Source organism: Taudactylus pleione, unplaced genomic scaffold, assembly GCF_031769625.1.
Source record: "Taudactylus pleione unplaced genomic scaffold, aTauple2 ptg001760l, whole genome shotgun sequence".
Classification (NCBI taxonomy): domain Eukaryota; kingdom Metazoa; phylum Chordata; class Amphibia; order Anura; family Myobatrachidae; genus Taudactylus; species Taudactylus pleione.
Window position 1 is genome coordinate 540,001 of NW_028286157.1, and position 25,653 is coordinate 565,653.

At 51.1% G+C, this 25,653-nt stretch overlaps 1 protein-coding gene across 1 annotated transcript in view; it reads left to right on the forward strand.

Annotated features, from left to right (window-relative positions):
• Positions 1-3,242: 3,242 nt before the first annotated feature.
• PTGIR (prostaglandin I2 receptor) overlaps positions 3,243-25,653 on the forward strand; it is a 46,458-nt gene continuing 24,047 nt past the window's right edge. Inside the window, exon 1 of the mRNA XM_088464704.1 lies at positions 3,243-4,094. Within this exon, the coding sequence (XP_088320830.1) occupies positions 3,243-4,094 (852 nt within the window). The remainder of the gene's footprint in view (positions 4,095-25,653) is intronic.

Below are 25,653 nucleotides of genomic sequence, written 5' to 3' on the forward strand. Positions count from 1 at the left end.
ACTAATGACCTTGTCGCTATGTAAACAGACGCCATCTCTGCTCCTCATCTCCCTGCGCTGTGGACGTCATCCTCCGGGATCTGCAGAATGTGTGACAGATACTTTATCCCGGGCGTCACTTCATTCTCCCCCGAACATCGGCCATAGTGATGTCGCTCAGAGACCCTCACTCTTCCCATTACCACAGCTGAACGCCTGCTTTATTCATTCACAAAATGCTGTGAGGCTCATTTACTAATCTCATCGTGGCAATGAGAAACGATGTGCGGTGTATCACCGTACGTGCGCAATGTGTGACCATAAAGTGATCGCTAATATGTTTTGGGGCCACCACCAGGACAGGCGCTATGTCTCTCTGCGCCGTTCTGCGCTCAGGGGCGTTGAGAGCCGTACTGGGCTCGGGGAAGGGGACATGCCCCCTGTGAGCCCCTCAGTCCTGGCGCAAAATCAGTGGGGGGCACAATCATTATGATCGCTCTCCCCCACAGGCATTGGAGACTGCTGCGGCTGCTGTGAGGTAAGAGGGAGGGGGCGGCGGTGCTGGACCCGAGCCCCCTGCTGGGCCCCTATAGCAAGCCTGAGCCCAGGTCATTAGTACCCAGTCCCCCCCCTTCTCTGCCGCACCCCTTCCATCCCCCTGAGCGTTTACCCAATAACACCAGCGGGAGGGCGGGTGCAGACCTTTCCATCACAGCCAGCCAATGGTGAGCTCAGGCAGGGCGCAGGTCTGTGCCCTTCAGGCTATGGCGCTCCTGGCGACAGCCCTGCCATCCCAAACCTAGAGCCGCCACTGGCCACCACTATACTGCGCATGCATGAACTGCTGACTGCGACTGGAAACAGGGAATGTTTTCGTATATCTGTTGCAGTCCCCAGTAGATACATCACATGGATACCCCCCTAAAACAGGTGTCACCCGACAAATATTTTCTAATAAATGGGCCGTTTGTCACAATCTCACACTCACTATACTGTCACGCAGGAACAAGGGACCTCATTCAGAGCCGATGCGCTCATAACCGACTCGATGGTTTGGCCTGCGCACACGTAGCGGCCGCTCTGCACTTGCACAAGCCCCGGAGCGACAGAGAAACTCTGTCGCTCCGGAGCTCGTTACCAAAGGCGGCTGCCGATGTTGATCGACAGCTACCCCCGTTTGGTAGGCGGGCCGGGGGGGTGGTTTCCAAAATGGAGGCGTTCTTTTACGAACGCCTACCGTTTTGTGGGCGGCCGCACTGACATCATCAGTGATGTCAGTGGGGAGCTTCCTGCTCCATCAGAGCAGAAAGCTCCCTGGGGCTTACGAGTGCCCAGACCCAACCTTAGGGTCTGGTCGTAAGCCCCGATGGTCGCGATGGTGATCACCATCACGACCATTAACCTGGTCGGTCGTTAGGCTGTGGGTGGTAACAGCTTAACGAGCGACAAGGAGGCGGCCGTTCAGGATGCAAGCGGCCGCCCTGATTCAGTGCGACCGCTTGCATCTAACGCCCGCCTCAGAATGAGGTCCTAGGTGCCTAGTGCTGGAAGTGAGCTGGATTCTGCGCTTATTCTGCTACTAGTTACCAGCGTACACCCGCCATTCACTAACGCTGCCGCCATTGCTGGGGGAGGGTTCCCTCTCCCGGCAGTGTATGAGATGTATAGCCGATAGCATAAGCTGCGGGAGAGCGTTCTAGAGCCTGGTAAATCTGACAGTATCACATCCCCCATCGGTGCTGCAGCAGATAGCAGAGAGATTTGCTACGGTCCCTCCATAACACATTCAGGGGATACTTAATATGTGCAGGTACGACAACCGGTGTTTTCAGTCAAAATGCTGCAAATATTTATTGCTAAATAGGCCCCAAAGTCGCAGAGCATCCCATATAGATGACAGCGCAGCCTGACTTCACGTGGCGCAATCTCGCAGCTCCGGCACCAGGTATACTGTCTGCAGTAATAGTAATGCCAGGAGTAAAGCTCTGCAGCCTGTGCAGACGCTGAATAAATTAATGTTATTAATATTTATGTCATCTCATTATAATGGCGGCTTTGCCTGGTGTTATAAAGAGTGAGCACTGTATATACAATATCTACATTCATTATCCAAATATGACACAGAAACAGTCTCTGAGCTGCTGGAATTTCTTTGATTTTCTGTTCTTGTACTGTAATGTACTCAGTGCCTGTCTCAGTGCCTCTCTCAGTGCCTGTCTCTGTGCCTCTCTCAGTGCCTCTCTCAGTGCCTCTCTCAGTGCCTGTCTCTTGCACTCACTCAGTGCCTCTCTCAGTGCCTGTCTCTTGCACTCACTCAGTGCCTGTCTCAGTGCCTGTCTCTTGCACTCTCTCAGTGCCTCTCTCAGTGCCTGTCTCTTGCACTCTCTCAGTGCCTGTCTCTTGCACTCTCTCAGTGCCTGTCTCTTGCACTCTCTCAGTGCCTGTCTCTTACACTCTCTCAGTGCCTGTCTCTTGCACTCTCTCAGTGCCTCTCTCAGTGCCTGTCTCTTGCACTCTCTCAGTGCCTCTCTCAGTGCCTGTCTCTTGCACTCTCTCAGTGCCTGTCTCTTGCACTCTCTCAGTGCCTGTCTCTTGCACTCTCTCAGTGCCTGTCTCTTGCACTCTCTCCTCCCCCTCTCCCTCCTCTAGGTCTGATCACTGACAGATCATGATGTGAGTCAAGTGTATGAGGGAAGGGAGGAATCACACTCAGGAGAGAGGGAAGGAAGGAGAGGGGCCGCAGACTAACGGAGACAGAGGAGTCACAAACTTATTATAAAACTTTAAATAAAGGGTGGAGAGATTGGAGAGAAGTTTTACCCATGAAAGAGGAAGAGAAACTAGAAGGAAAACATATTTTGGTAAAGTTTAATAGTGGAGAGGAAGAGAGAGTCAGTTGGGAAAGAGACAGCGCGGAGCATAGAGAGAGGGAGACAGGTGGGAAAGGGACAGTGTGGAGCAGAGAGAGAGGGGGACAGGTGGGAAAGGGACTGCCTGGAGCAGAGAGAGAGGGGGACAGGTGGGAAAGGGACAGTGTGGAGCAGAAAGAGAGGGGGACAGGTGGGAAAGGGACAGCCTGGAGCAGAGAGAGAGAGAGGGGGGCACACCGTGTGGGGCAGAGAGAGAGAGGGGGGCACACCGTGTGGGGCAGAGAGAGGGGGGGGCACACCGTGTGGGGCAGAGAGAGGGGGGGGCACACCGTGTGGGGCAGGACTGGTAGATACAGTGTAGGTCAGTAGGGTGTTAGAGGGAGAGGACACAAGATGCTGGAGTCTCCTCTGATAACGCAATTTCCATCCATCCATCCCACCATGCAACACTTCTGTGAGAATGCAACGCGTGTGCACGCAGATGGTAACCCCGCCACCAGTACCCTGATGTTTGCCATGGGAGTGTTGGGAAATCTCCTGGCACTGGGCATCCTAGGGGTGCACCGACGAGAGAGAAGAGCACGTGCTTCACCATTCTGTGTCCTGGTGACCGGTCTCGCTGTCACAGATCTCCTGGGCACTTGCGTCTTGAGTCCGGTGGTCTTCGTCTCCTACGCTCAACAGGCATCTCTCCTGGCACTGGGGTCTCAGCCATTGTGCAAACTTTTTGCCTTTGCCATGACTTTCTTCAACCTGTCTTCCATGATGATCCTGTTTTTCATGGCCTTTGAACGATGCCTAGCACTAAGCCATCCATATGTTTATGCCCAGTATAGCTGGGGGCACCGGCTGGCTAGGGCGGCACTACCATCTTCCTACATATTTCCTGCCTTACTCTGTGCATTACCGCTGGTTGGAGTTGGGGAACATAAGCAGTACTGTCCCGGTACTTGGTGCTTCATCAGGATGGCCATAGCACCCGCCTCCGGAAATGGAAGTGCCCTGGCATTTTCCCTGCTCTATGCCAGTCTGACTGGGCTGCTGATTCTGGCAATTTTGCTCTGCAATGCCTCTGTGACCGCAAGTCTCTGCCGCATGAGGAGGGGTCAGAGGGCGAGAAGAGGCTCACTCCGCAGGGCGGGTGCACGAGGCTGGTTCCTGGGGGCTGGAGAAGAGGAGCTGGAACATCTTATCCTCCTGGTGCTGATGACCACAATCTTCATGGTGTGCTCGGTGCCGATGACGGTAAGTGCTGCTGCCCGGGGACTGGGCGCTTGGAGCGGGTGTCTGAGCTCTGTGTTAGTATAAGGCAGGTTCTGTGCTTCTTCTGCTTCTGTCTGTCCCAGCTGTTGGCCTGTGTGAGGGGGGTTTGCGCTGTGCCTGTGAGGAGGGGAGTGTGCGGGTTACACAGCTGCTTTGTTGTCACAGTTACTATCAGTGTAAGAGCTGTGGTGACTCCCAGTGTAGGTATGAGAGAGGAGGCCGGCACCACCAGAATGTGATAGGATGGCATTAGGGAAGCAGGATCTATGGAAGTCACTATAGGGGTAAATTTACTAAAGTGAGAGTTTTTAGAAGTCAGTTTAAAAAGTGATGTTGCCCATAGCAACCAATAAGATTCTACTTAACATTTAACTAGCACCTTCTAGTAGATAATAGCTAGAATCTTATTGGTTGCTATGGGCAACATCACTTTTTAAACTGACTTCTAAAAACTCTCACTTTAGTAAATGTACCCCTAGGTCTCATTCAGTGGTGCACACAGATTATGCGCGGGTGCGATTTCTCACCAAATCTCAAGTGTGAAAATATGCAATAAGAAGTTTAAGCATTCCCCTCGTGCACTACTGTGCGACCGACTTCACAGGCCCTGCGACGCCCTATGCATATATAAACAATTCGGAAATCAGCTGGTGGATCCGATCGCTCACCATCGACGTAACATCACAACATTGACTCCTCGGACAGACTCTGCCTGTCGCAATCTCCTGTGAAACTTCTGTAATATATGACTGCAGACGCATGCTGAATTACACCCATGACCCTCCCATGACACTCCCATAACGCACCCATGAGACTCCCACAATGCGCCCATGACACTCCCATTACACACCCGACACTCCCATAATGCCCCCATGACACTCCCATAACACACACGACACTCCCACAATACGCCCATGACACTCCCATAACACACATATGACACTCCCACAATGCGCCCATGACACTCCCATAACACGCCCATGGCACTCCCATAACACGCCCATGACACTCCCATAACACGCCCATGGCACTCCCATAACAAGCCCATGGCACTCCCATAACACGCTCATGACACTCCCATAACTTGCCCATGATACTCCCATGACACTCCCATAACGTGCCCATGACACTCCCATAACTTGCCCATGATACTCCCATAACACTCCCATAACACACCCATGACACTCCCATAACACACCCATGACACTCCCATAACACACCCATGACACTCCCATAACACGCCCATGACGCTCCCATAACACGCCCATGACACGCCCATGACACTCCCATAACATGACACTCCCATAACAAGCCCATGGCACTCCCATAACACGCTCATGACACTCCCATAACACACCCATGACACTCCCATAACGTGCCCATGACACTCCCATAACGTGCCCATGACACTCCCATAACACGCCCATGACACTCCCATAACACGCCCATGACACTCCCATAACACACCCATGACACTCCCATAACACACCCATGACACTCCCATAACGTGCCCATGACACTCCCATAACACGCCCATGACGCTCCCATAACACGCCCATGACACGCCCATGACACTCCCATAACATGACACTCCCATAACAAGCCCATGGCACTCCCATAACACGCTCATGACACTCCCATAACACACCCATGACACTCCCATAACGTGCCCATGACACTCCCATAACGTGCCCATGACACTCCCATAACACGCCCATGACACTCCCATAACACGCCCATGACACTCCCATAACACACCCATGACACTCCCATAACACACCCATGACACTCCCATAACGTGCCCATGACACTCCCATAACGCGCCCATGACACTCCCATAACACGCCCATGACACTCCCATAACACGCCCATGACACTCCCATAACACGCCCATGACACTCCCATAACACGCCCATGACACTCCCATAACACACCCATGACACTCCCATAACACACCCATGACGCTCCCATAACACGCCCATGACGCTCCCATAACACGCCCATGACACTCCCATAACATGACACTCCCATAACACGCCCATGACACTCCCATGACACTCCCATAACACGCCCATGACACTCCCATAACACGCCCATGACACTCCCATAACACGCCCATGACACTCCCATAACACACCCATGACACTCCCATAACACGCCCATGACGCTCCCATAACACGCCCATGACGCTCCCATAACACGCCCATGACACTCCCATAACATGACACTCCCATAACACGCCCATGACACTCCCATGACACTCCCATAACACGCCCATGACACTCCCATAACACGCCCATGACACTCCCATAACACGCCCATGACACTCCCATAACACACCCATGACACTCCCATAACACGCCCATGACACTCCCATAACACACCCATGACACTCCCATAACACACCCATGACACTCCCATAACACGCCCATGACACTCCCATAACACGCCCATGACACTCCCATAACACACCCATGACACTCCCATAACACACCCATGACACTCCCATAACACACCCATGACACTCCCATAACACACCCATGACACTCCCATAACACGCCCATGACTCTCCCATAACACACCCATGACACTCCCATAACACTCCCATAAAACTCCCATAACACACCCATAACACGCCCATGATGCTCCCATAACACGCCCATGACACTCCCATAACATGACACTCCCATAACACGCCCATGACACTCCCATAACACGCCCATGACACTCCCATAACACGTCCATGACACTCCCATCACACGGCCATGACACTCCCATAACACGCCCATGGCACTCCCATAACACGCCCATGACACTCCCATAACAAGCCCATGGCACTCCCATAACAAGCCCATGGCACTCCCATAACACGCTCATGACACTCCCATAACACACCCATGACACTCCCATAACGTGCCCATGACACTCCCATAACGTGCCCATGACACTCCCATAACTTGCCCATGATACTCCCATAACACGCCCATGACACTCCCATAACACGCCCATGACACTCCCATAACACGCCCATGACACTCCCATAACATGCCCATGACACTCCCATAACACACCCATGACACTCCCATAACACACCCATGACACTCCCATGACGCTCCCATGACACGCCCATGACACTCCCATAACACACCCATGACACTCCCATAACACTCCCATAAAACTCCCATAACACGCCCATGATGCTCCCATAACACGCCCATGATGCTCCCATAACACGCCCATGGCACTCCCATAACACTCCCATAAAACTCCCATAACACACCCATAACACGCCCATGATGCTCCCATAACACGCCCATGACGCTCCCATAACACGCCCATGGCACTCCCATAACACGCCCATGACACTCCCATAACACGCCCATGGCACTCCCATAACACGCCCATGACACTCCCATAACACGCCCATGACACTCCCATAACACGCCCATGACACTCCCATAACACGCCCATAACATGACACTCCCATAACACGCCCATGACACTCCCATAACACTCCCATAACATGCCCATAACACGCCCATGACACTCCCATAACACGCCCATAACACGCCCATGGCACTCCCATAACACGCCCATGATACTCCCATAACACGCCCATGGCACGCCCATGGCACTCCCATAACACGCCCATGACACTCCCATAACACGCCCATGACACTCCCATAACACGCCCATGACACTCCCATAACACGCCCATGACACTCCCATAACGCACCCATGACCCTCCCATAACACATCCATGACACTCCCATAACACACCCATGACATGCCCATGACACTCCCATAACACACCCAAGACACTCCCATAACGCACCCATGACACATCCATGACACTCCCATAAAATGCCCATGAATCAGTCAAGCAAAGGGTAAATCTCTGGTAGAATGAGGGTGAGGCTGGGAGAGGGTAAATATATTGTAGAATGAGGGTGAGGCTGGTAGAGAGCAAATCTATGGTAGAATGAGGGCGAGGCTGGCAGAGGGTAAATGTCTGGGAAAATGGGGGTGAGGCTGGCAGGGGGTAAATCTTTGGTAGAATGAGGGTGAGGCTGGGAGAAAGTAAATCTCTGGTAGAATGAGGGGGAGCCTGGGAGAGGGTAAATCTCTGGTAGATTGAGGGCAAGGCTGGGAGAGGGTAAATCTCTGGTAGAATGAGGGTGATGCTGGCAGAGGGTAAATATCTGGTAGAATGAGGGCAAGGCTGGCAGCGGGTAAAGCACTGGCAGAATGAGGGTGAGGCTGGCAGAGGGTAAATATCTGGTAGAAGGAGGGTGGGGCTGGGAGAGGGCAAGCCTGGAAGAATGAGGGTGAGGCTGGGAGAGGGCAAATCTGGATGAATGAGGGTGAGGCTGGTAGAGGGTAAATCTCTGGCAGAATGAGGGTGAGGCTGGCAGAGGATCTGTGGTAGAATGAGGGTGAGGCTGGGAGAGGGTAAATATCTGGTAGAATGAGGGCAAGGCTGGCAGCGGGTAAATCACTGGCAGAATGAGGGTGAGGCTGGCAGAGGGTAAATCTCTGGTAGAATGATGGTGAGGCTGGCAGAGGGTAAATCTCTGGTAGAATGAGGGTGAGGCTGGCAGAGGGTAAATCTCTGGTAGAATGATGGGGAGGCTGGCAGAGGGTAAATCTCTAAAGAATTACAGGTGAGGCTGGCAGAGGGTAAATCTCTGGTAGAATGATGGTGAGGCTGGCAGAGGGTAAATCTCTGGAAGAATGAGGGTGAGGCTGGCAGAGGGTAAATCTCTGGTCGAATGATGGTGAGGCTGGCAGAGGGCAAATCTCTGGTAGAAAGAGGGTGAGGCTGGCAGAGGGTAAATCTCGAAAGAATTACAGGTGAGGCTGGCAGAGGGTAAAACTATGGTAGAAAGAGGGTGAGGCTGGCGAGAGGGTAAATCTCTGGTAGAATGAGGGCGAGGCTGGCAGAGGGTAAATCTCTGGTAGAATGAGGGCGAGGCTGGGAGAGGGTAAATCTCTGGTAGAATGAGGGCGACAATAGCAGAGGGTAAATCTCTGGTAGAATGAGGGCGAGGCTGGCAGTGGGTAAATCTCTGGAAAAAATAGGTTGAGTCAGGCAGAGGGTAAAATCTTGTAGAATGAGGGTGAGGCTGGTAGAGAGTAAATCTATGGTAGAATGAGGGTGAGGCTGGCAGAGGGTAAATCTTTGGTAGAATGAGGGTGAGGCTGGGAGAAAGCAAATCTCTGGTAGAAAAAGAGTGAGGCTGGCAGAGGGTAAATCTGTGGTAGAATGAGGGTGAGCCTGGCAGAGGGTAAATCTCTGGTAGAATGAGGGTGAGGCTGGGACAGGGTAAATCTCTGGTAGAATGAGGGTGAGGCTGGCAGAAGGTAAATCTCTGTTAGATTGAAGGTGAGGCTGGCAGAGGGTAAATCTCTGGTAAAATGACGGTGACGCTGGGAGAGGGGAAATCTATGGTAGAATGAGTGTGAGGCTGGCAGAGGGTAAATATCTGGTAGAATGAGGGTGGGGATGGGAGAGGGCAAATCTGGAAGAATGAGGGAGAGGCTGGGAGAGGGTAAATCTTTGGTAGAATGAGGCTGAGGCTGGGAGAGGGTAAATATCTGGTAGAATGAGGGTGAGGCTGGGAGAGGGCAAATCTGGAAGAATGAGAGTGAGGCTGGAAGAGGGTAAATCTCTGGTAGAATGAGGGCAAGGCTGGTAGAGGGTACATCTCTAGTAGAATGAGGATGAGGCTGGGAGAGGGTAAATCTCTAGTAGAATGAAGCTGAGGCTGGGAGAGGTTAAATCTCTGGTAGAATGAGGCTGAGGCTGGGAGAGGTTAAATCTCTGGTAGAATGAGGGTGAGGCTTGCAGAGGGTAAATCTCTGGTAGATTGAAGGTGAGGCTTGCAGAGGGTAAATCTCTGGTAGATTGAAGGTGAGGCTGGGGAGAGGGTAAATCTATGGTAGAATGAGGGTGAGGCTGGGAGAGGGTAAATCTCTGGCAGCATGAGGGCAAGGATGGCAGCGGGTAAATCTCTGGCAGAATAAGTGAGGCTGGCAGAGGGTAAATATCTGGTAGAATGTGGGTGAGGCAGAGGTTAAATCTCTAAAGATTTAAAGGTAAGGCTGGCAGAGGGTAAATCTCTGGTAGAATGATGGTGAGGCTGGGAGAGGGTAAATCTCTGGTAGAATGACAGAGATGCTGGGAGAGGGTAAATCTATAGTAGAATGAGGGTGAGGCTGGCAGAGGGTAAATATCTCGAAGAATGAAGGTGAGGCTGGGAAAGGGCAAATCTGCTGGAATGAGGGTGAGGCTGGCAGAGAGTAAATCTCTGGTAGAATGAGGGTGAGGCTGGCAGAGGGTAAATCTGTGGTAGAATGAGGGTGAGCCTGGGAGAGGGTAAATCTCTGGTAGAAAGAGGGTGAGGCTGGCAGAGGGTAAATCTCTGGTAGAATGAGGGTGAGGCTGGGAGAGGGTAAATCTCTGTTAGATTGAAGGTGATGCTGGGAGAGGGCAAATCTATGGTACAATGAGGGTGAGGCTGGCAGAGGGTAAATATCTGGTAGAAGGAGGGTGGGGCTGGGAGAGTGCAAGCCTGGAAGAATGAGGGTGAGGCTGGGAGAGGGCAAATCTGGATGAATGAGGGTGAGGCTGGTAGAGGGTAAATCTCTGGCAGAATGAGGGTGAGGCTGGCAGAGGATCTGTGGTAGAATGAGGGTGAGGCTGGGAGAGGGTAAATATCTGGTAGAATGAGGGCAAGGCTGGCAGCGGGTAAATCACTGGCAGAATGAGGGTGAGGCTGGCAGAGGGTAAATCTCTGGTAGAATGATGGTGAGGCTGGCAGAGGGTAAATCTCTAAAGAATTACAGGTGAGGCTGGCAGAGGGTAAATCTCTGGTAGAATGATGGTGAGGCTGGCAGAGGGTAAATCTCTGGAAGAATGAGGGTGAGGCTGGCAGAGGGTAAATCTCTGGTCGAATGATGGTGAGGCTGGCAGAGGGCAAATCTCTGGTAGAAAGAGGGTGAGGCTGGCAGAGGGTAAATCTCGAAAGAATTACAGGTGAGGCTGGCAGAGGGTAAAACTATGGTAGAAAGAGGGTGAGGCTGGCGAGAGGGTAAATCTCTGGTAGAATGAGGGCGAGGCTGGCAGAGGGTAAATCTCTGGTAGAATGAGGGCGAGGCTGGGAGAGGGTAAATCTCTGGTAGAATGAGGGCGACAATAGCAGAGGGTAAATCTCTGGTAGAATGAGGGCGAGGCTGGCAGTGGGTAAATCTCTGGTAGAATGAGGGTGAGACAGGCAGAGGGTAAATCTCTGGAAAAAATAGGTTGAGTCAGGCAGAGGGTAAAATCTTGTAGAATGAGGGTGAGGCTGGTAGAGAGTAAATCTATGGTAGAATGAGGGTGAGGCTGGCAGAGGGTAAATCTTTGGTAGAATGAGGGTGAGGCTGGGAGAAAGCAAATCTCTGGTAGAAAAAGAGTGAGGCTGGCAGAGGGTAAATCTGTGGTAGAATGAGGGTGAGCCTGGCAGAGGGTAAATCTCTGGTAGAATGAGGGTGAGGCTGGGACAGGGTAAATCTCTGGTAGAATGAGGGTGAGGCTGGCAGAAGGTAAATCTCTGGAAGAATGAGGGAGAGGCTGGGAGAGGGTAAATCTTTGGTAGAATGAGGCTGAGGCTGGGAGAGGGTAAATATCTGGTAGAATGAGGGTGAGGCTGGGAGAGGGCAAATCTGGAAGAATGAGAGTGAGGCTGGAAGAGGGTAAATCTCTGGTAGAATGAGGGCAAGGCTGGTAGAGGGTACATCTCTAGTAGAATGAGGATGAGGCTGGGAGAGGGTAAATCTCTGGTAGAATGAAGCTGAGGCTGGGAGAGGTTAAATCTCTGGTAGAATGAGGCTGAGGCTGGGAGAGGTTAAATCTCTGGTAGAATGAGGGTGAGGCTTGCAGAGGGTAAATCTCTGGTAGATTGAAGGTGAGGCTTGCAGAGGGTAAATCTCTGGTAGATTGAAGGTGAGGCTGGGGAGAGGGTAAATCTATGGTAGAATGAGGGTGAGGCTGGGAGAGGGTAAATCTCTGGCAGCATGAGGGCAAGGATGGCAGCGGGTAAATCTCTGGCAGAATAAGTGAGGCTGGCAGAGGGTAAATATCTGGTAGAATGTGGGTGAGGCAGAGGTTAAATCTCTAAAGATTTAAAGGTAAGGCTGGCAGAGGGTAAATCTCTGGTAGAATGATGGTGAGGCTGGGAGAGGGTAAATCTCTGGTAGAATGACAGAGATGCTGGGAGAGGGTAAATCTATAGTAGAATGAGGGTGAGGCTGGCAGCGGGTAAATCTCTGGTAGAATGAGTGAGGCTTGCAGAGGGTAAATCTCTGGTAGAATGAGGGTGAGGCTGGGAGAGGGCAAATCTCAGGTAGAATGAGGGTGAGGCTGGCAGAGGTTAAATCTCTAAAGATTTAAAGGTGAGGCTGGCAGAGGGTAAATCTCTGGTAGAATGATGGTGAGGCTGGGAGAGGGTAAATCTCTGGTGGAATGAGGGTGAGGCTGGGAGAGGGTAAATCTCTGGTAGAATGACGGAGATGCTGGGAAAGGGTAAATCTATGGTAGAATGAGGGTGAGGGTGGCAGAGGGTAAATATCTCGTAGAATGAAGGTGAGGCTGGGAAAGGGCAAATCTGCTGGAATGAGGGTGAGGCTGGCAGAGAGTAAATCTCTGGTAGAATGAGGGTGAGGCTGGCAGAGGGTAAATCTGTGGTAGAATGAGGGTGAGCCTGGGAGAGGGTAAATCTCTGGTAGAAAGAGGGTGAGGCTGGCAGAGGGTAAATCTCTGGTAGAATGAGGGTGAGGCTGGGAGAGGGTAAATCTCTGTTAGATTGAAGGTGACGCTGGGAGAGGGCAAATCTATGGTAGAATGAGGGTGAGGCTGGCAGAGGGTAAATCTCTGGCAGAATGAGGGTGAGGCTGGCAGAGGGTAAATCTCTGGCAGAATGAGGGTGAGGCTGGCAGAGGGTAAATCTCTGGTAGAAGGAGGGTGGGGCTGGGAGATGGCAAGTCTGGAAGAATGAGGGTGAGGCTGGGAGAGGGCAAATCTGGATGAATGAGGGTGAGGCTGGTAGAGGGTAAATCTCTGGCAGAATGAGGGTGAGGCTGGCAAAGGATCTGTGGTAGAATGAGGGTGAGGCTGGGAGAGGGTAAATATCTGGTAGAATGAGGGCAAGGCTGGCAGTGGGTAAATCACTGGCAGAATGAGGGTGAGGCTGGCAGAGGGTAAATCTCTGGTAGAATGATGGTGAGGCTGGCAGAGGGTAAATCTCTGGTAGAATGAGGGTGAGGCTGGCAGAGGGTAAATCTCTGGTAGAATGATGGGGAGGCTGGCAGAGGGTAAATCTCTAAAGAATTACAGGTGAGGCTGGCAGAGGGTAAATCTCTGGTAGAATGATGGTGAGGCTGGCAGAGGGTAAATCTCTGGAAGAATGAGGGTGAGGCTGGCAGAGGGTAAATCTCTGGTCGAATGATGGTGAGGCTGGCAGAGGGTAAATCTCTGGTAGAAAGAGGGTGAGGCTGGCAGAGGGTAAATCTCGAAAGAATTACAGGTAAGGCTGGCAGAGGGTAAAACTATGGTAGAATGAGGGCGAGGCTGGCAGAGGTTAAATCTCTGGTAGAATGAGGGCGAGGCTGGGAGAGGGTAAATCTCTGGTAGAATGAGGGCGACAATAGCAAAGGGTAAATCTCTGGTAGAATGAGGGCGAGGCTGGCAGAGGGTAAATCTCTGGTAGAATGAGGGCGAGGCTGGCAGAGGGTAAATCTTGGGTAGATTGAAAGTGAGGCTGGCAGAGGGCAAATATCTGGTAGAATGAGGGTGAGGCTTGCAGAGGCTAAATCTCTGGTAGAAAGAGGGTGAGGCTGGGAGAGGGTAAATCTCTGGTGGATTGAGGGTGAGGTTAGGAGAGGGTAAATCTATGGTAGAATGAGAGTGAGGCTGGCAGAGGGTAAATATCTTGTAGAATGAAGGTGAGGCTGGGAAAGGGCAAATCTGCTGGAATGAGGGGGAGGCTGGGAGAGAGTAAATCTTTGGTAGAATGAGGGTGAGGCTGGGAAAGGGCAAATCTATGGTAGAATGAGGGTGAGGCTGGCAGAGGGTAAATATCTGGGAGAATGACGGTGGGGCTGGGAGAGGGCAAATCTGGAAGAATGAGGGTGAGGCTGGTAGAGGGTAAATCTCTGGTAGATTGATGGTGATGCTGGGAAAAGGTAAATCTCTGTTAGAATGAGGCTGAGGCTGGGCGAGGGTAAATCTCTGGTAGAATGATGGTGAGGCTGGGAGAGGGTAAATCTCAGGTGGAATGAGGGTGAGGCTGGGAGAGGGTAAATCTCTGGTAGAATGAGGGCGAGTCTGGCAGTGGGTAAATCTCTGGCAGAATGAGGGTGAGGCTGGCAGAGGGTAAATCTCTGGTAGAATGAGGGTGAGGCTGGCAGAGGGTAAATCTCTGGTAGAATGAGGGTGAGGCGGGGAGAAGGTAAATCTCTGGTAGAATGAGGGTGAGACGGGCAGAGGGTAAATCTCTGGAAAAAATAGGTCGAGTCAGGCAGACGGTAAAATCTTGTAGAATGAGGGTGAGGCTGGTAGAGAGTAAATCTATGGTAGAATGAGGGTGAGGCAGGCAGGGGTTAAATCTTTGGTAGAATGAGGGTGAGGCTGGGAGAAAGTAAATCTCTGGTAGAATACGGGGGAGCCTGGGAAAGGGTACATCTCTGGTAGAAAGAGAGTGAGGCTGGCAGAGGGTAAATCTGTGGTAGAATGAGGGTGAGCCTGGCAGAGGGTAAATCTCTGGTAGAATGAGGGTGAGGCTGGCAGAAGGTAAATCTCTGTTAGATCGATGGTGAGGCTGGCAGAGGGTAAATCTCTGGTAGAATGATGGTGACGCTGGGAGAGGGCAAATCTATGGTAGAATAAGTGTGAGGCTGGCAGAGGTTAAATATCTAGTAGAATGAGGGTGGGGATGGGAGAGGGCAAATCTGGAAGAATGAGGGAGAGGCTGGCAGAGGGTAAATCTCTGGTAGAATGAGGGCGAGGCTGGTAGAGGGTAAATCTCTGGTAGAATGAGGGTGAGGCTATCAGAGGCTAAATATCTGGTAGAATCAGGGTGAGGCTGGGAGAGGGTAAATCTTTGGTAGAATGAGGCTGGAAGAGGGTAAATCTCTGGTAGAATGAGGGCAAGGCTGGTAGAGGGGACATCTTTGGTAGATTGAAGGTGAGGCTGGGAAAGGGTAAATCTCTAGTAGAATGATGGTGAGGCTGGGAGAGGTTAAATCTCTGGTAGAATGAGGCTGGGAGAGGTTAAATCTCTGGTAGAATGAGGCTGAGGCTGGGAAAGGTTAAATCTCTGGTAGAATGAGGGTGAAGCTTGCAGAGGGTAAATCTCTGGTAGAATGAGGGTGAGGCTGGGAGAGGGTATATCTGGCAGAATGAGGGCAAGGATGGCAGCGGGTAAATCTCTGGTAGAATGAGGGTGAGGCTTGCAGAGGGTAAATCTCTGGTAGAATGAGGGTGAGGCTGGGAGAGGGTATATCTGGCAGAATGAGGGCAAGGATGGCAGCGGGTAAATCTCTGGTAGAATGAGTGAGGCTGCCAGAGGGTAAATCTCTGGTAGAATGAGGGTGAAGCTGGGAGAGGGCAAATCTCAGGTAGAATGAGGGTGAGGCTGGGAGAGGGTAAATCTCTGGCAGAATGAGGGTGAGGCTAGCAGAGTGTAAATCTCTGGTAGAATGAGGGTGAGGCTGGGAGAGGGTAAATCTCTGGTAGAATGAGGGTGAGGCTGGCAGAGGTTAAATCTCTAAAGATTTAAAGGTGAGGCTGGCAGATGGTAAATCTCTGGTAGAATGATGGTGAGGCTGGGAGAGGGTAAATCTCTGGTGGAATGAGGGTGAGGCAGGGAGAGGGTAAATCTTGGGTAGATTGAAAGTGAGGCTGGCAGAGGGCAAATATCTGGCAGAATGAGGGTGAGTCTGGCAGAGGCTAAATCTATGGTAGAAAGAGGGTGAGGCTGGAAGAGGGTAAATATCTCATAGAATGAAGGTGAGGCTGGGAAAGGGCAAATCTGCTGGAATGAGGGTGAGGCTGGGAGAGAGTAAATCTTTGGTAGAATGAGGGTGAGGCTGGGAGAGGGTAATTCTCTGTTAGATTGAAGGTGAGGCTGGCAAAGGGTAAATCTCTGATAGAATGATGGTGACGCTGGGAAAGGGCAAATCTGCTGGAATGAGGGTGAGGCTGGCAGAGGGTAAATCTCTGGTAGAATGAGGGTGAGGCTGGGAGAGGGTAAATCTCTGGCAGAATGAGGGTGAGGCTGGCAGAGTGTAAATCTCTGGTAGAATGAGGGTGAGGCTGGCAGAGGGTAATTCTCTGGTAGAATGAGGGTGAGGCGGGCAGAGGGTAAATCTCTGGTAGAATGAGGGTGAGACGGGCAGAGGGTAAATCTCTGGAAAAAATAGGTAGAGTCAGGCAGACGGTAAAATCTTGTAGAATGAGGGTGAGGCTGGTAGAGAGTAAATCTAAGGTAGAATGAGGGTGAGGCTTGCAGAGGGTAAATCTTTGGTAGAATGATGGTGAGGCTGGGAGAAAGTAAATCTCTGGTAGAATAAGGGGGAGCCTGGGAGAGGGTACATCTCTGGTAGAAAGAGAGTGAGGCTGGCAGAGGGTAAATCTGTGGTAGAATGAGGGTGAGCCAGGCAGAAGGTAAATCTCTGGTAGAATGAGGGTGAGGCTGGCAGAAGGTAAATCTCTGTTAGATCGAAGGAGAGGCTGGCAGAGGGTAAATCTCTGGTAGAAAGACGGTGACGCTGAGAGAGGGCAAATCTATGGTAGAATCAGTGTGAGGCTAGCAGAGGTTAAATATCTGTTAGAATGAGGGTGGGGATGGGAGAGGGCAAATCTGGAAGAATGAGGGAGAGGCTGGCAGAGGGTAAATCTCTGGTAGAATGAGGGTGAAGCTGGGAGAGGGCAAATCTCAGGTAGAATGAGGGTGAGGCTGGGAGAGGGTAAATCTCTGGCAGAATGAGGGTGAGGCTAGCAGAGTGTAAATCTCTGGTAGAATGAGGGTGAGGCTGGGAGAGGGTAAATCTCTGGTAGAATGAGGGTGAGGCTGGCAGAGGTTAAATCTCTAAAGATTTAAAGGTGAGGCTGGCAGATGGTAAATCTCTGGTAGAATGATGGTGAGGCTGGGAGAGGGTAAATCTCTGGTGGAATGAGGGTGAGGCAGGGAGAGGGTAAATCTTGGGTAGATTGAAAGTGAGGCTGGCAGAGGGCAAATATCTGGCAGAATGAGGGTGAGTCTGGCAGAGGCTAAATCTATGGTAGAAAGAGGGTGAGGCTGGAAGAGGGTAAATATCTCATAGAATGAAGGTGAGGCTGGGAAAGGGCAAATCTGCTGGAATGAGGGTGAGGCTGGGAGAGAGTAAATCTTTGGTAGAATGAGGGTGAGGCTGGGAGAGGGTAATTCTCTGTTAGATTGAAGGTGAGGCTGGCAAAGGGTAAATCTCTGATAGAATGATGGTGACGCTGGGAAAGGGCAAATCTGCTGGAATGAGGGTGAGGCTGGCAGAGGGTAAATCTCTGGTAGAATGAGGGTGAGGCTGGGAGAGGGTAAATCTCTGGCAGAATGAGGGTGAGGCTGGCAGAGTGTAAATCTCTGGTAGAATGAGGGTGAGGCTGGCAGAGGGTAATTCTCTGGTAGAATGAGGGTGAGGCGGGCAGAGGGTAAATCTCTGGTAGAATGAGGGTGAGACGGGCAGAGGGTAAATCTCTGGAAAAAATAGGTAGAGTCAGGCAGACGGTAAAATCTTGTAGAATGAGGGTGAGGCTGGTAGAGAGTAAATCTAAGGTAGAATGAGGGTGAGGCTTGCAGAGGGTAAATCTTTGGTAGAATGATGGTGAGGCTGGGAGAAAGTAAATCTCTGGTAGAATAAGGGGGAGCCTGGGAGAGGGTACATCTCTGGTAGAAAGAGAGTGAGGCTGGCAGAGGGTAAATCTGTGGTAGAATGAGGGTGAGCCAGGCAGAAGGTAAATCTCTGGTAGAATGAGGGTGAGGCTGGCAGAAGGTAAATCTCTGTTAGATCGAAGGAGAGGCTGGCAGAGGGTAAATCTCTGGTAGAAAGACGGTGACGCTGAGAGAGGGCAAATCTATGGTAGAATCAGTGTGAGGCTAGCAGAGGTTAAATATCTGTTAGAATGAGGGTGGGGATGGGAGAGGGCAAATCTGGAAGAATGAGGGAGAGGCTGGCAGAGGGTAAATCTCTGGTAGAATGAGGGCGAGGCTGGTAGAGGGTAAATCTCTGGTAGAATGAGGGTGAGGCTATTAGAGGGTAAATATCTGGTAGAATGAGGGTGAGGCTGGGAGAGGGTAAATCTTTGGTAGAATGAGGATGAGGCTGGGAGAGGGTAAATATCTGGTAGAATGAGGGTGAGGCTGGGAGAGGGCAAATCTTGAAGAATGAGGGTGAGGCTGGAAGAGGGTAAATCTCTGTAGAATGAGGGTGAGGCTGGGAGAGGGTAAATCTCTGGTAGATTGAAGGTGAGGCTGGGTGAGGGTAAATCTCTAGTAGAATGAGGGTGAGGCTGGGAGAGGGTAAATCTCTGGTAGAATGAGGCTGAGGCTGGGAGAGGTTAAATCTCTGGTAGAATGAGGCTGAGGCTTGCAGAGGGTAAATCTCTGGTAGATTGAAGGTGAGGCTGGGAGAGGGTAAATCTGGCAGAATGAAGGCAAGGATGGCAGCGGGTAAATCTCTGGTAGAATGAGTGAGGCTTGCAGAGGGTAAATCTCTGGTAGAATGAGGGTGAGGCTGGGAGAGGGCAAATCTCAGGTAGAATGAGGGTGAGGCTGGCAGAGGTTAAATCTCTAAAGATTTAAAGGTGAGGCTGGCAGAGGGTAAATCTCTGGTAGAATGATGGTGAGGCTGGGAGAGGGTAAATCTCTGGTGGAATGAGGGTGAGGCTGGGAGAGGGTAAATCTCTGGTAGAATGACGGAGATGCTGGGAAAGGGTAAATCTATGGTAGAATGAGGGTGAGGGTGGCAGAGGGTAAATATCTCGTAGAATGAAGGTGAGGCTGGGAAAGGGCAAATCTGCTGGAATGAGGGTGAGGCTGGCAGAGAGTAAATCTCTGGTAGAATGAGGGTGAGGCTGGCAGAGGGTAAATCTGTGGTAGAATGAGGGTGAGCCTGGGAGAGGGTAAATCTCTGGTAGAAAGAGGGTGAGGCTGGCAGAGGGTAAATCTCTGGTAGAATGAGGGTGAGGCTGGGAGAGGGTAAATCTCTGTTAGATTGAAGGTGACGCTCTGTGAGGGCAAATCTATGGTAGAATGAGGGTGAGGCTGGCAGAGGGTAAATCTCTGGTAGAATGACGGTGACGCTGGGAGAGGGCAAATCTATGGTAGAATGAGTGTGAGGCTGGCAGAGGTTAAATATCTGGTAGAATGAGAGTGGGGATGGGAGAGGGCAAATCTGGAAGAATGAGGGAGAGGCTGGCAGAGGGTAAATCTCTGGAAGAATGAGGGCGAGGCTGGTAGAGGGTAAATCTCTGGTAGAATGAGTGTGAGGCTGGAAGAGGGTAAATCTCTGGTAGCATGAGGGCAAGGCTGGTAGAGGGGACATCTCTGGTAGAATGAGGGTGAGGCTGGGAGAGGGTAAATCTCTGGTAGATTGAAGGTGAGGCTGGGATAGGGTAAATCTCTAGTAGAATGAGGGTGAGGCTGGGAGAGGGTAAATCTCTGGTAGAATGAGACTGAGGCTGGGAGAGTTTAAATCTCTGGGAGAATGAGGCTGAGGCTGGGAGAGGTTAAATCTCTGGTAGAATGAGGGTGAGGCTTGCAGAGGGTAAATCTCTGGTAGATTGAAGGTGAGGCTGGGAGAGGGGAAACCTGGCAGAATGAGGGCAAGGATGGCAGCGGATAAATCTCTTGTAGAATGAGTGAGGCTGGCAGAGGGTAAATCTCTGGTAGAATGAGGGTGAGGCTGGGAGAGGGCAAATCTCAGGTAGAATGAGGGTGAGGCTGGCAGAGGTTAAATCTCTAAAGATTTAAAGGTGAGGCTGGCAGAGGGTAAATCTCTAATAGAATGATGGTGAGGCTGGGAGAGGGTAAATCTCTGGTGGAATGAGGGTGAGGCTGGGAGAGGGTAAATCTCTGGTAGAATGAGGGTGAGGCTGGGAGAGGGCAAATCTGGATGAAAGAGTGTGAGGCTGGTAGAGGGTAAATCTCTGGTAGAGTGAGGGTGAGGCTGGGAGAGGGTAAATCTCTGGTAGAATGAGGCTGAGGCTGGGAGAGGGTAAACCTCTGGTAGAATGAGGGTGAGGCTGGCAGAGGGTAAATCTCTGGTAGATTGAAGTTGAGGCTGGGAGAGGGTAAATCTCTGGTAGAATGAGGCTGAGGCTGGCAGAGGGTAAATCTCTGGCAGAATGAGGGAGAGGCTGGCAGAGGATCTGTGTTAGAATGAGGGTGAGGCTGGCAGAGGTAAAATCTCTAATGAATTAAAGGTGAGGCTGGCAGAGGGTAAATCTCTGGTAGAATGATGGTGAGGCTGGTAGAGGGTAAATATCTGGTAGAATGAGGGCAAGGCTGGCAGTGGGTAAATCTCTGGCAGAAAGAGGGTGAGGCGGGCAGAGGGTAAATCTCTGGTAGAATGATGGTGAGGCTGGCAGAGGGTAAATCTCTAAAGAATTAAAGGTGAGGCTGGCAGAGGGTAAATCTCTGGTAGAATGATGGTGAGGCTGGTAGAGGGTAAATCTCTGGTAGAATGAGGGTGAGGCTGGCAGAGGGTAAATCTCTAAAGATTTAAAGGTGAGGCTGGGAGATGGTAATTTTATGATAGAATGATGGTGAGGCTGGCAGAGGGTAAATCTCTGCTAGAATGAGGGTGATGCTTGCTGAGGGTAAATCTCTAGAAAAACTAGGGCGAGTCAGGCAGAGGGTAGAATGAGGGTGAGGCTGGCAGAGGTTAAATCTTTAAAGAATTAAAGGTGAGGCTGGCAGAGGGTAAATCACTGGTAGAATGATGGTGAGGCTGGGAGAGGGTAAATCTCTGGTAGAATGAGGGTGAGGCTGGCAGAGGGTAAATATCTGGTAGAATGAGGGTGAGGCTGGCTGAGGGTAAATCTCTGTAAAAACTTGGGTGAGGCTGGCAGAGGGTAAATATCTGTTAGAATGAGGGTGAGGTTGGCAGAGGGTAAATCTCCGGTAGAATGAGGGTGAGGCTGGGAAAGGGTAAATCTCTGGTAGAATGAGGGTGAGGCTGGCAGAGGGTAAAGCTCGGGTAGATTGAAAGTGAGGCTCGCAGAGGGTAAATCTCTGGTAGAAAGAGGGTGAGGCTGGCAGACAATAAATCTATGGTAGAATGAGGCTGAGGCTGGGAGAGGGTAAATCTCTGGTAGAATGAGGGTGAGGCTGGCAGAGAATAAATCTCTGGTAGAATGAGGGCGAGGCTGGCAGAGGGTAAATCTCTGGTAGAATGAGGGCGAGGCTGGGAGATGTTAAATCTCTGATAGAATGAGGGCGACGCTGGCAGAGGGTAAATCTCTGGTAGAATGAGGGAGAGGCTGGCAGCGGGTAAATCTCTGGTAGAATGAGTGTGAGGCTGGCAGAGGGTAAATATCTGATAGAATGAGGGTGAGGCTGGCTGAGGGTAAATCTCTGGAAAAACTAGGGCGAGTCAGGCAGAGAGTAAATCTCTGGTAGAATGAGGGTGAGGCTGGCAGAGGGTAAATCTCTGGTAGAATGAGGGTGAGGCTGGCAGAGGGTAAATATCTGGTAGAATGAGGGTGAGGCTGGCTGAGGGTAAATCTGTGGAAAAACTAGGGCGAGTCAGGCAGATGGTAAATCTCTGGTAGAATGAGGGTGAGGTTGGCAGAGGGTAAATCTCCGTTAGAATGAGGGTGAGGTTCGGAGAGGGTAAATCTCTGGTAGAATGAGGGTGAGGCTGGGAGAGGGTAAATCTCTGGTAGAATGAGGGTGAGGCTGGCAGAGGGTAAATCTCTGGTAGAATGATGGTGAGGCTGGTAGAGGGTAAATCTCTGGTAGAAAGAAGGTGAGGCTGGGAGAGGGTAAATCTCTGGTAGAATGAGGGTGAGGCTGGGAGAGGGTAAATCTCTGGCAGAATGAGGGTGAGGCAGGCAGAGGGTAAATCTCTGGTAGAATGAGGGTGAGGCTGGGAGAGGGTAAATCTCTGGGAGAATGAGGGTGAGGCTGGCAGAGGTAAAATCTCTAAAGAGTTAAAGGTGAGGCTGGCAGAGGGTAAATCTCGGGTAGATTGAAAGTGAGGCTGGCAGAGGGTAAATATCTAGTAGAATGAGGGTGAGGCTGGCAGAGGGTAAATCTCTGGTAGAATGATGGTGAGGCTGGCAGAGGGTAAATCTCTTTTTGAATGAGGGTGAGGCTAGGAGAGGGTAAATCTCTTGTAGAATGAGGGTGAGGCTGGCAGAGGGTAAATCTCTAAAGAATTAATCTCTGGTAGAATGATGGTGAGGCTGGGAGAGGGTAAATCTCTTTTTGAATGAGGGTGAGGCTAGGAGAGGGTAAATCTCTGGTAGAATGAGGGTGAGGCTGGCAGAGGGTAAATCTCTAAAGAATTAAAGGTTAGGCTGGCAGATGGTAAATCTCTGGTAGAATGAGGGTGAGGCTGGGGAGAGGGTAAATCTATGGAAGAATGAGGGTGAGGCTGGCCTGGCAGAGGTTAAATATCTGGAAGAATGAGAGTGAGGCTGGGAGAGGGCAAATCTGGTAGAATGAGGGTGAGGCTGGCAGAAGGTAAATCTCTGGTAGAAGGAGTGTGAGACTGGGAGAGGGTAAATCTCTGTTAGAATGAGGCTGGGAGAGGGAAACTCTCTGGTAGAATGATGGTGAGGTTGGGAGAGGGTAAATCTCTGGTAGAATGAGGGCGAGGCTGGCAGTGGGTAAATCTCTGGTAGAATGAGGGTGAGTCTGGCTGAGGGTAAATCTCTGGAAAAACTAGGGCGAGTCAGGCAGATGGTAAATCTCTGGTAGAATGAGGGTGAGGCTGGTGAGAGGGTAAATCTATGATAGAATGAGGGTGAGGCTGGCCTGGCAGAGGGTAAATATCTGGTAGAATGAGAGTGAGGCTGGGAGAGGGCAAATCTGGTAGAATAAGGGTGAGGCTGGCAGAAGGTAAATCTCTGGTAGAAGGAGTGTGAGACTGGGAGAGGGTAAATCTCTGTTAGAATGAGGCTGAGGCTGGGAGAGGGAAACTCTCTGGTAGAATGATGGTGAGGTTGGGAGAGGGTAAATCTCTGGTAGAATGAGGGTGAGGCTGGCAGAGGGTAAATCTCTGGCAGAATGAGGGTGAGGCTGGCAGAGGGTACATCTCTGGTAGAATGAGGGTGAGGCTGGGAGAGGGTAAATCTCTGGTAGAATGAGGGTGATGCTGGCAGAGGGTAAATCTCTAAAGAATTAAAGGTGAGGCTGGCAGAGGGTAAATCTCTGGTAGAATGAGGGCGAGGCTGGCAGAGGGTAAATCTCTGGTAGAATGAGGGTGAGGCTGGGAGAGGGTAAATCTCTGGTAGAATGAGGGTGAGGCTGGCAGAGGTTAAATCTCTAAAGAATTAAAGGTGAGGCTGGCAGAGGGTAAATCTCTGGTAGAATGATGGTGAGGCTAGGAGAGGGTAAATCTCTGGTAGAATGAGGGTGAGGCTGGCAGAGGGTAAATCTCTAAAGAATTAAAGGTTAGGCTGGCAGATGGTAAATCTCTGGTAGAATGAGGGTGAGGCTGGGGAGAGGGTAAATCTATGGAAGAATGAGGGTGAGGCTGGCCTGGCAGAGGGTAAATATCTGGAAGAATGAGAGTGAGGCTGGGAGAGGGCAAATCTGGTAGAATGAGGGTGAGGCTGGCAGAAGGTAAATCTCTGGTAGAAGGAGTGTGAGACTGGGAGAGGGTAAATCTCTGTTAGAATGAGGCTGAGGCTGGGAGAGGGAAACTCTCTGGTAGAATGATGGTGAGGTTGGGAGAGGGTAAATCTCTGGTAGAATGAGGGCGAGGCTGGCAGTGGGTAAATCTCTGGTAGAATGAGGGTGAGGCTGGCTGAGGGTAAATCTCTGGAAAAACTAGGGCGAGTCAGGCAGATGGTAAATCTCTGGTAGAATGAGGGTGAGGCTGGTGAGAGGGTAAATCTATGATAGAATGAGGGTGAGGCTGGCCTGGCAGAGGGTAACTATCTGGTAGAATGAGAGTGAGGCTGGGAGAGGGCAAATCTGGTAGAATAAGGGTGAGGCTGGCAGAAGGTAAATCTCTGGTAGAAGGAGTGTGAGACTGGGAGAGGGTAAATCTCTGTTAGAATGAGGCTGAGGCTGGGAGAGGGAAACTCTCTGGTAGAATGATGGTGAGGTTGGGAGAGGGTAAATCTCTGGTAGAATGAGGGTGAGGCTGGCAGAGGGTAAATCTCTGGCAGAATGAGGGTGAGGCTGGCAGAGGGTACATCTCTGGTAGAATGAGGGTGAGGCTGGGAGAGGGTAAATCTCTGGTAGAATGAGGGTGATGCTGGCAGAGGGTAAATCTCTAAAGAATTAAAGGTGAGGCTGGCAGAGGGTAAATCTCTGGTAGAATGAGGGCGAGGCTGGCAGAGGGTAAATCTCTGGTAGAATGAGGGTGAGGCTGGGAGAGGGTAAATCTCTGGTAGAATGAGGGTGAGGCTGGCAGAGATTAAATCAATAAAGAATTAAAGGTGAGGCTGGCAGAGGGTAAATCTCTGGTAGAATGATGGTGAGGCTGGGAGAGGGTAAATCTCTGGTAGAATGAGGGTGAGGCTGGCAGAGGGTAAATCCCTAAAGAATTAAAGGTGAGGCTGGGAGAGGGTAAATCTCTGGTAGAATGAGGGTGAGGCTGGGAGAGGGTAAATCTCTGGTAGAATGAGGGTGAGGCTGGCAGAGGGTAAATCTCTGGTAGAATGATGGTGAGGCTGGTAGAGGGTAAATCTCTGGTAGAAAGAAGGTGAGGCTGGGAGAGGGTAAATCTCTGGTAGAATGAGGGTGAGGCTGGGAGAGGGTAAATCTCTGGCAGAATGAGGGTGAGGCAGGCAGAGGGTAAATCTCTGGTAGAATGAGGGTGAGGCTGGGAGAGGGTAAATCTCTGGGAGAATGAGGGTGAGGCTGGCAGAGGTAAAATCTCTAAAGAGTTAAAGGTGAGGCTGGCAGAGGGTAAATCTCGGGTAGATTGAAAGTGAGGCTGGCAGAGGGTAAATATCTGGTAGAATGAGGGTGAGGCTGGGAGAGGGTAAATCTCTGGTAGAATGAGGGTGAGGCTGGCAGAGGGTAAATCTCTGGTAGAATGATGGTGAGGCTGGCAGAGGGTAAATCTCTGGTAGAATGAGGGTGAGGCTGGGAGACTGTAAATCTCTGGCAGAATGAGGGTGAGGCTGGCAGAGGGTAAATCTCTGGTAGAATGATGGTGAGGCTGGGAGAGGGTAAATCTCTTTTTGAATGAGGGTGAGGCTAGGAGAGGGTAAATCTCTGGTAGAATGAGGGTGAGGCTGGCAGAGGGTAAATCTCTAAAGAATTAAAGGTTAGGCTGGCAG